This window comes from Lagopus leucura, unplaced genomic scaffold (genome assembly GCF_019238085.1).
Source record: "Lagopus leucura isolate 7727_CA_CO unplaced genomic scaffold, USGS_WTPT01 35083-0_obj-0_obj, whole genome shotgun sequence".
Classification (NCBI taxonomy): Eukaryota; Metazoa; Chordata; class Aves; order Galliformes; family Phasianidae; genus Lagopus; species Lagopus leucura.
This window is the reverse complement of record NW_024964489.1, coordinates 1-10680: the sequence shown is the minus strand read 5'-3', so window position 1 is coordinate 10680 and position 10680 is coordinate 1. Positions and strand designations below refer to the sequence as shown.

Below are 10680 nucleotides of genomic sequence, written 5' to 3'. Positions count from 1 at the left end.
GGGCGGGGGGCCGGCGGGACCCCCCCCCTCCTCCATCATCCAGCGCCGACGAACCTCAGTGCCACCCCAGGGCAGCGACCGCAGCGCTGTGCTGCGCGGTGTGGCTGCGCCCCCAGCTTCGTCCTCGGAGGAGGAGCTGCAGGTGGAGCCTCCTCTGCCCCCCGGCTCCCGGCTTTGCGCTTCGCTCCCTGCTTCACCCGCTTCTCTTTTTCCTGTAGCTTTTTTTTTTTGTAAAAAATAACCTACGTCGCTCGTAAAATAATTTTCTTTTTTTTTTTTTTTTTTTTCTTCTTACTTCTTCTCCTTTAAATTAATTTATCCTTTCCTTCGTTTGTTCTTCAGGTCTCATTATTATTATTATTATTATTATTAATTATTATTACCTTCGTTTCTCTCTCCTGGCCCCCCCCCGCTGCCCCTCCCCGCGCTCCCACCCCCCGCCCTGGCTCTGTCTCTTTAGGAAAATATTCTAATGGCCTGAGTGGCTGCAGCGTGGCACACCGGGCACTCGGGGTCAGTCCTCTCGCAGATCCTCACGGCGCACTCCATGCAGAAGAGGTTATGGCCGCACGGCACCAGCGCCGCCGTCACTTCGCTCTCGAAACACACCATGCACTCGCGGCTGCTGGAGACGGACGTCCGGGCAGCGGCGGTGCTCCCCAGTTTGGAAAAGCCCTGGAGCGGCTCCCCCTGGGACCGCCGAGGGAGAGCGGAGAGGTTGGGCTCCTGGATGGAGGAGGACGGCGAGCGGTGGGAGTTGGGGTGGATGGCGCCGGTGCTGCTGGAGCGCTGCTGCTTGGAGAAGAGCACCGAGACCGGGTTGGCGTTCTCCTGCCCGGCCCACATCGGGGCGCCCGACTCCGGCACGCCGTAGTACAGATCTTGCTTGTTGACGCCGTAGTTGGGGAAGAGGTAACCGTAATTGAAGTCGTTTTGGTCGTTCAGCCGTGGCGTCTCGTAGACCGGATCCACCGCGCAGTCCCCGATGCAGCCCAGGCTGTTCTGCCGGAAGGTGGAGAGCGGCTTGCAGCCCGGCGCCGGTGTGTGCACCCGCCAGGCCTCCGAGTAGCGGTTCTCCATGCTGGAGTCGGGGCTGCTGGACAGGAAGTCGTTCTCGTTGTTGTACTCCAAGATCTTGCCCGTCCTCACGGCGATGTGGGTCTCGATCTCCTCCCGCGCGCGCTCCACGTTGCCTGGCGCGCCGGTGATCTCGAAGACTGGATCTCGGTCCCGGCTGGGCGTGATGATGTAGGTGTTGGTTTGCTGCTGGATCCTCTTGATGGTGGCTCCTTTCGGGCCCACCACCAACCCCACCACGCGGTAGGGGACGCGAACCCGGATGGTGACCTGGCCCGGCAGGGTGGGCGCGCTGCCGAACGTGGTGCCGGCCTTGTTGCGCGACGCTCGGATCATGGAGAAGTGCTCGGCCGCCGAGATGATCTCCCTCCGTGCCATGGCCACGTCCTCGCGCCGCCCCGTCACCATGAACACCGGCTCCTCGCCCCGCACCGGTGTCTTGATGTACGTGTTGGTCTTGGCCCGCAGAGCTTTGATCTTGCAGCCTTGGAGGAGAGAGGAAAAGAGAAATGAAGGGTCAGGAAGGCCGCACCAACACCAGCCCTCCGCCACGGGAAATCAGCATCAAGCAGCCGCGGCTGAGGGGCATGGAGCACGGCGGAGAGATTTCAGTCCCCCCAACACCAATGGGTGACTGCCGGCAGCAAAACCCACAGACAAATGTCAGAGGAAGGTTTTCCCATCGCCATCCCCACAGTCCCCAGAAGGCGCTGCCATTTTCTGCATCCCACCCCACCAAACCATACAAACCCCACTGCTCACTGCATCCCACCCCATCAAACCATACAAACCCCACTGCTCACTGCATCCCACCCCATCAAACCATACAAACCCCACTGCTCACTGCATCCCACCCCACCAAACCATACAAACCCCACTGCTCACTGCGTCCCACCCCATCAAACCATACAAACCCCACTGCTCACTGCGTCCCACCCCATCAAACCATACAAACCCCACTGCTCACTGCATCCCACCCCCTCAAACCACACAAAACCCCACTGCTCACTGCATCCCACCCCACCAGACCCCACTGCTCACTGAAGCCCCTATGGCAGCTGCTGGGGATGGAGGCTGTCCCCCCGCCTCCCCTCCCCACCATGGTGGCCCAGGCCTTTCTCCAAGGCCGCTCACCATGTTGTCCACTTGTGACACCAGTGCTGAGCCCCTGAGCCCACCAGCACTGTTCCCACAGCTCCTGAAGCCCTGAAAACGTCCTTCTGCTCCCCCACACAGGGCTGTGCAGTGTGCTATGGCGCTTTCTCCAAGGGCTGAGACGCAGCGGTGTGGCTCGTTCCTATACGACAGGTTCCTGTAAGACTACCAGTTCCTGCACAGCTCTGGGTTTTTGCACAGCTCTGGGTTCCCCCACAGCTCTGGGTTTCCACACAGCTGACTCTCAGTTCTGACACAACTACTGGCTCCTGAGTGACAGCCAGTTTCTACATGACTACTGGTCCCTACACAAACCCCAGTTCCTACACAACCTCTGCTCCCTAAATGACTATCGGTTCCTACACGGCTGCCAGTCCCTGCACAACTACTTGCTCCTACACAGCTACTGGTTCTTGAGCAACAACCAGACCCTCTGGCTTATGGGCACGGTAGAGATGGGTCGGGTTGGGCTTTAAGATCTCAGAGCTCTTCTCCAACCTGAATGATTCTATGATTCTTTGGCCATGGGCACGGGAGGGACGGGTTGGGTTGGACTTGGCGATCTTGGACATCTTCTCCAACCTGAGCAATTCTCTGGTTCTCCTCTGCCCAGAAGAAGCCCATCTCTCTCTCCTCACTCACCCGACACCGTGCTGCCACCACACTTCTACCACTAAAGATCCACCAACGATGCTTCTAGAACCAAGAAAATTGGATTCCTCGCCCGGTGCGCCATGGTGAGCTCACACAGCCCAGTGCAACCCAGACCCCAACTGACAGCACCGCCTCTCCCCGATGTCCGGGGCTGACGCTCGCTCAGCGTTCATCTCCTGGTGCTCAATTTGTGCCGTTGCGCAGGAACACAAAAAGACACAACCACAAAGAAATCCTCTGGGGGTAAAATCAGAACCCCACAGCCGTCACAGCAGCAGGAATTGCACCCCACACCGGGCACAGCCCAGAGCTCCGGCCGCACGGCGCACAGCCCCACGGCTGCCGTCGCACGCACGACACCGCGCCGATGCAGGAGGGCATTGCGACGACGGCACTCGGCTCCAAAACGCCTTTTGCAGCTTTGGCACAGGTGGGGAAGGCACGATGCACAAATCCCAGCCCTGCTGCAGAGTCGCAGCACAGCTTTCAACTCCTGGCAGTTATTTGCACGCGCTGAGCGCTCGCTCCTTTGCTGTACGATGGAGAGGACGGCCCTGAGCTGCGCCAAAACCCGAATACTGAACACGGTGACACTGCTGCACCCAGCGCAGCTCCGGGGCGCTGATCTCACACTCCTGGGGGTTGGAAATGTGGGATTTGGTGCAGAGAAAGAGCAAAGCCCAAAGCCCAACCCCACGCCGCCGATGCGTCGCTCCACACTGAGCTCACACCCCAAATCCATCGGCGCTGTTTTCTTTAGGAAAGTTTTGCAGCAGCTGCTGCGGAGCGGCAGATGTGTTGTGTTCAAAATGCGGACCGGTTGTCTGCAGGTTCTGCTGCTGGGACTCGGGAAACCCCAGCAAAGAGCAGCGCTGGGCATTGACACAGCTGTGCGATGAGAGCAAAACCACGAAGGAACGGCTCCAAGGGAGCAGCAGAATGGGATGGGGCCAAGTGTGGCCATCGCAGCCCCCATGCAGGACGTGGGGCCACGCGTCAGCCCCACAGCTGCAATGCTGGATCCAAGGATGGAGATGCATCTCAGGAAGACGATCCCAAAGCCCAACCCAACCCCCACCCCGCGCAGCCGACGCGTCGCTCCACGCTGAGCTCACACTCCGAAATCCATCTGCGCTGTTTTCTTGAGGAAAGTTTTGCAGCAGCTGCTGCGGACCGGCGGTGACCTGCAGCACCGTGCTGCTGGGAGTCGGGAAACTCCAGCAGAGAACAGCACACAGCAGGCACGGCACAGCGTGCAATGCAAACACCGAAAGGCTCCCCTGGGGGAACGGGGACAAACGGTTTGGGGTCTGCAGTCCCCAGGCAGGGGATGCACATCAGCCCCGCAGCTGCAGTGCCGGCTCTGAGGATGGAGATCTGCCTTAGGGAGAGGAACCGAATGCCACCACTTCCCCCCAGGGTCGCACCGAAGCACTGCGTGGGGAGAGAAGGGGAGATCACCGCGCTGGGGGTGACCCCCGTTGGCTGTCCCCAGGGTGGAGGGTTTGCATGAATCCCTCTTCTGAGGGCTGCAGGTACTGTCAAGGTTGGGTGGGGGGTTTTTAACGCTGTGGGACAATGCCGTGTTGGGGGGAGAGAGCAGCACCAAGGGGAACAGTCGTGGAGGTGACACTGAGAGTCCGAGCGGTGACAAAGGATGGGGGCTCCGAGCTGGGGACAGATGGGGAACGGTGGGAACACACGTGAGCGAGGGCGACTCAGAGCCTGAGACGGGGGGAAGGATGGGGGAATGGTGGCAGGAATGAGGGAGAGGGGAGCCAGAGCAAATGGGGGAGGACGGGGGTGCGGGGGGCAATGGGGGACCCCAAAAAGGGAATGAGATGGAGAGAGCGTGGCGAGAGGAGAGAGGGAAGATGGAGCGGCGGACAAAAGGACGCGTGGTGCAGCGGTGGTGTGAGGAGGGGGGGGAGGAGGAGGAGGAGGAGGAGGAGGAGGGAGGGTCTGCGCGGCCCTGCAGACAGGAAAGGCGGCTTTGTGCAGGCAGACAGATGGGGATCCTGCGCCGTGCTGAGCAGGACAATCAATGACCCCGTGGGGATGGGGAGCAGCGCGGTGCTCTGGCACAGCCACAGCACGGGGTGGGCAACGCACTGCCCAACTTCCAGAGCACTGCACTGATCTCCACTCACCCTGATCTGATCCACACACCCCAATCTGATCCACCTTTCCCAATCTGATCCACCCTCCCTGATCTGATCCATCCTTCTTGATCTGATCCACCCACCCCAATCTGATCCACCTTTCCCGATCTGATCCACCCACCCCAATCCGATCCACCCACCCCAATCTGATCCACCTTTCCCGATCTGATCCCGATCTGATCCCGATCTGATCATCTGATCCACTCGCCCCAATCTGATCCACCCACCCAATTCTGATCCACTGCTCCACATCGCAGCCCCCATCATGAAACCCCAGGAGCTGAGCCCCCCCTCCTCCCCCAGCAGCCCCATCCCCAGCAGAGCAGGCGAGGGCCCTTTATGGCGCTGCATCAAAATGAAATCTGCCCCCCCTCCCACCTCCCTGCTTCCCTCCACGTATGTTTGTGTTTTTCCCCATCTCCATGCGGAGCTGAAGCCCCCACAGCGGTTTTGCTTGGGGTCGCAGCGCGCGGCACAAAAACGCGAAGCAAAGCGGAGCAGAGTGCAGTTTCCACTGCCCGGATCCTTTCCTTCTGCCGCGCTCCCTTTTTTCTCTTTGCCCACAGCACTGATCCCAAACCGGTTCGCGTTTCGTGTGATTTCTTTTTCTTTTTTTTGACTTTGGCCAACGGGCTCCAAGTGAAATGTGTTTGTTCAGCTCCCATAGAGATCCACAAACACTCAAAGCAGAGGCAAACCTGAAACACCCAACTGGGACCAGTGCCTGAACAGCACTGGTAACAAAGAAATGCAGGAACCTGGTCTAGAAATGGACAAATCCTATCTAAAAATGCCCTAGAAATCAGAAATTTGGACTAGAAACAACTCAGTCTGGTCTGGAAATGACTAAACCTGGTCTTGAAATGGATAAACCTTGTCTCCAAATGACCAAACCTGTCTGGAGGTGGGTGAATCTGGTGCAGACATTGCCCAGGTGTGACGGCCCCTCCGGCTCCCGTCCAAATGCAAAGGTCCTGGGAAATCGGGAAAGGGGGGACGGGGCTCTGGGACACAGCGCCAAAACTCTGCCCTGCGTGAGCAGCGAACAAAATCCGCCCGAGGTAAAGGAAGGGTTGAGGAGCCCCTCTGCTCGCGGGGCGACGCGGCTGTGGGACGTGGCCCATCCGCCTTCAGCTCTGTGCAGACTCATCCCGAACCGTTCCAAGCTCAGAGCACCGCAAAGCCATCGGGATTCCACAGCATTGACCACAAGGTGTGGCGAAAGGCCCCGAGCGCAGCCTGAGTGCCAACGTGAGCAACGGGAACGGGCAGAGCCAGCGGGACGGAGCCAGAGGGATGTGAAGAGCTGTGGGACACAGCGCCAAGGGGAAATGGGAACTAAGAACAGCAATGGGAAATGGGAACGCACGGCATCAATGGGAAATGGGAACACAGCATCAATGGGAAATGGGAACACACAACAGCAATGGGAAATGGGAATGCACAGCATCAATGGGAAATGGGAATGCACAGCATCAAGGGGAAATGGGAACACATAGCATCAATGGGAAATGGGAACACACAGCATCAATGGGAAATGGGAACACACAACAGCAGTGCCAGCAGGACGGCGCAGTGGGAAACACGACATTCCCAGTGCAGTGGTTTTCCTACAGTTTCCACTCCAGCTCCCAGCCATTGAGCCCGGCCCTGATGGGGCTGGAAGGGCCGACGCCAGGCCGGTGGCACAGCTGGAGGTCTGCGCCGCTCTGCTGGGTCCCACGGTGAGCAGCAGGCGCAGCCCCCACCACTCTTCCTATCACAGAAACCAGAAGGGTGCATTTCTTTCTTTGGTGCGATAGAAAACCATTTGAATGGACAAAAGATTTGGGGTTCTCACTGACACTGGGGCTCCTTCCCACAGCTCCGCCTGTAGGACCCTGCAGACAGCGCTCTGACGTCGCTGCGTGGTGAAAAAGGAGCCGGTGGGCACAGCAGGATCACAGAGTCATGGAATCACAGAATCAGGGAACCACAGAATCACAGACTGGTTTGGGTTGGCAGGGACTCAAGGATCACGAATCTCCAACCCCCCGCCACACGCAGGGCTGCCAGCCTTTAACACTGGCCCAGGCTGCCCAGGGCCCCATCCAACCCGGCCCTGCACACCTCCAGGGACCTGCAGGGATCAGGATCCACTCTTTTTTGCCGTTACGTCGTGAAATGAAAGAGGGCCCCAACACCAGCAGCCGCCCCACGTCCCCAGCGAGGTGGGCGCTTCTGCCATCGAAGACAACACAAAGACCCCGGTGGAGATGTGTGGGGTGAGGGCACTGATAGCCCTCTGCTCGGGGGTCTGCAGTGCCGGTGATGCCAGGAGTTGTGCTGACGAGGAGGGTGGAAAAAAGTTAGAGAGGGAAAAAAGGAATCGACAGGCAGGAAAATGAAGGAGCGCTCATCGCGGTGCGGCGGCGCCGGGAGTTGGATGAAAGTTGTGTTAAAACCAAAAGACACCAACACAAAACCAACGCAGAACCCAACAGAACGCGACCCCGCAGACAATCGGCGCCTTGTCTGCGCCGGGGGGAGGAGGGGGGATGTGAGCGTCCCACCGCACCGCCCCGCATCGCCCCGCACCGCCTGGGTGCGCCCACGGCCCCGTGCGATGCGATGCCATGCGATGCGACGCCGCACACGAGTGGGGCCGGGAGGGGGGGGCAGAACACCGCCAGACAAAGGCGGCGGAAGGAGCGGGGGGTGGGGGCGGGGGGCACGTTCGCCCACTGCCCTACATTTGGGCTCCGGCATCCCGAGCCCGGCTCCGCTCCGCGCCGTCTCCCTGCAGCGTTCCCTTTGTTTCCCTCCCAGCCCCATTTTCTCCTCCCACCTCCGGTTGGAGCGGCTCGAAGTCGCTCCCGCGGCGCCGCACTTTTCCCCGGTGCAAATTTTGGACGGATCCCTCAGCATCTCTTCCCAGCCGGGGCCCGACACCGAGCGCGGCTCCGCTCACCCGTCCCCAAGCGCCGAAGCGCAGCGAGCGTCGGCCCCGCCACGCACCCGTTGCGACGCGCCCCTCCGAACGCCCTCCGTCCCCTCCGCCCGTCCCCACGGGGCTGCGAGCTGCGCTCGGACCCCCCCGGCATTCCCTGGAAGCGTCGGAGCGCTGCTTGGGGGACACAAAAAACCCCACAGCGGGGTCAGCGGGGCTTCTGCCGGGCTTCACCTTGCCGAGAAGGAGCGATGCTCCCGTCGCAGAGCTCCTTCCCGCTGACAATGGGGCGGGAGACGCTCCTCCGAAGGGCGGCTCCGGCTCCGGGTGACAATGGACGCGGCCGCTGCTGACAGCAGCATCACGGCCCGGTGGGAAGGCTCTGCGGGCCCCGCGGCGCTCCCAGCAGCAGGAAGCCGAAGGGGCCTCGGCCCTCTCCCCGCGCACAAAGGAACCCACACCCAGCCCTCCCGCGGAACCCCACAGCCATCCCGGCTCCGTGGGTCAGAGGCAGCGGAGCGCGGCCCGGCAGCGAAGCGAGAGCGGCGCCGTCCTCGCGCCCCCCCGCGCCTCCATCGCTCTGGGGATCTCCGTGCGACACCGTGGTGACCCTTCCCAGCGCCGCCAGCGCAACCACACCCTCGGGGTGCGATGGAGGAGGGCCTCACCACCTCTTCTGCCTCAGAACCTCATCCCAAACCGCATCCCAAATCCTGCGAGGCCCTCGGGCGCTTCCGTGCTGCACTTCGGCAAACACACCGCTCAGCTCCGGGTGCCGGGGAGGTCGGTGCCAAACGCAGAGCTGGAAGGGACGCCCCGCGGGCTCCGGAGCTCACGCCACCTCCGAGGCCACGCAGCTGCCTGCACCGAGGAAGAAGAGGGCACACGGGGAGGTGAAATTCCCTTTGGCCGCCACTCACCTCGGCCAGAGCAGAGGGAAGAGGTCACACATCGCACAGCGCCGCTGCTCCGACCGCCCCCTCCTCATTCCTTCCCTCCAGCCCCCCACTCTGGAGGAGCAGCTCCAGATGCCTCCAACCGAATCCCCTGATCCCCCCAGCTCAGGACTCCACGCCGTCCCGGCACAGACACCACGGCACCCAGCACCACTGGGAACCATAAAATCACGGAGACTGGGAGAGGCTGAAGCACCGTTTGAGATCAGCGCCCGTCCCAGCGCTGCCACGAGCGTCTGGGCAACGTGGTCTCAAGCAATGTGGTCCGCAGCCAACAGAGTCTATGGCCAACGCAGCCTGTGGTCAACCTGGTCTGCAGTCAGATGTGGTCTCCTGCCAACGTGGTCAACATGGCCAACATAATTTATGTTGAACACGGTCTACGGTCAACATAAGCCATGGCCAACGAGGTCTGCAGTCAATGCAGTCAACTGCCAGTGCAGTTTATGGTTAACATGGTCAATGGTCAACGTGACGCACAGTCGCATGGCCTACAGCCAACACGGCCCGTGGTGAACGTGGGCCCTGCACAACGTGCGTGGTGGACGTGGTTAAGTGGGGGATGATGGTGGAGGTGGTGGATTTGGTGGAGGTGGTGCAGGTGGTGGAGGTGGTGGATTTGGTCCAGGTGGTGGATTTGGTAGATGTAGTGGATTTGCTGGATATGGTGGAGGTGGTGGAGGTGATGGAGGTGGTGGATTTGGTGGAGGTGATGGAGGTGGTGGATTTGGTGGAAGTGATGGAGGTGGTGGATTTGGTGGAGGTGGTGGATTTGGTGGAGGTGGTGGATTTGGTGGAGGTGGTGTAGATGGCAGACGCGGCCCATGGGCAGCGTGCTCCAAGGTCGATGCAGTCTACAGTCCAGAGCCATGCAGCCTACGGTCAACGCGCCTCCAGCCAACCCAAGCTGAAGGCGCCAAGCTCGAGCTGAGCTCCCGCGGTGCCTTCCAGACAAATCAGAGCCCCCACAACCAAACCTCCCCCCTGCCCACGCTTCACAGCCACGCTGACCCAAACACCTGCAGCCAAGCTGTGGCCGAGTGCCTGCAGGCCCCTCCAGCACCACCAAGGGCATCTTCCATCGATGGCCCCGCGCTGCACGGGGGCACAGGGAGGGTCCCCACGCCCAGGCCCAGAGCTCCCCCCCGTTTCCACGTCCAGCGGTGGGAACCGCGCCGTCCCACCAGGAAGGAGCGCAGCGCTTCGTCCGACCACAAAGCACCAAAAGCGCGAAGAAAACTCCGCCGTGCCACCGCCGAAAGCCTTCACCCAACTTTCATTTCGGTGGCGCTTCTTCTTCCCTCCCCTCCTCCCCCTCTCTTTTCCAATGGGGGGTGAGAAATCGGTACCCCCTACCCACGCTCTGCCCATCGCAGGATCGCCAGGGTGCGGGGGGGGGGGGTCCCCCTCTGCCAGGGGCAGCACGGGATGCGGCCCCCGGTGTGGGGCACGGCCTGACCCGACCACTAACGCTTCCCAGATGTGGGAAAAGCCTCACGCACACAAAAGATGGTGGAAGGAACCTCCAAGCATCGCAGGCTGACACCAAACGCGGCCCCTGGTGTGGGGTGGCAGCAGGACCCGATGGGGGGGCAGGGGGGGACTGAGCCGGGATCCCCAGTCAGCATCCCCACCCTCACCCCACGGCTCCTCCTCCCCTTCTGAACTTTCCCAAACAAAGGGAAGCCCCGCACGGTGCCCCCCCAGCGGCGCTGAGCTCTCAGGGTGGAAGACGAACCGAACCCCC

General features: G+C 61.1%; 1 protein-coding gene across 1 annotated transcript; it reads right to left on the bottom strand.

Annotated features, from left to right (window-relative positions):
• Positions 1-456: 456 nt before the first annotated feature.
• On the bottom strand, positions 457-7796 carry MEX3A (mex-3 RNA binding family member A). The gene is made up of 2 exons (XM_042892102.1): positions 7781-7796; positions 457-1562 (listed from the first exon to the last, which is right to left on the bottom strand). Exons 1-2 carry the CDS (start codon positions 7794-7796, stop codon positions 457-459), a joined length of 1122 nt encoding a protein of 373 aa, XP_042748036.1.
• Positions 7797-10680: the final 2884 nt, after the last annotated feature.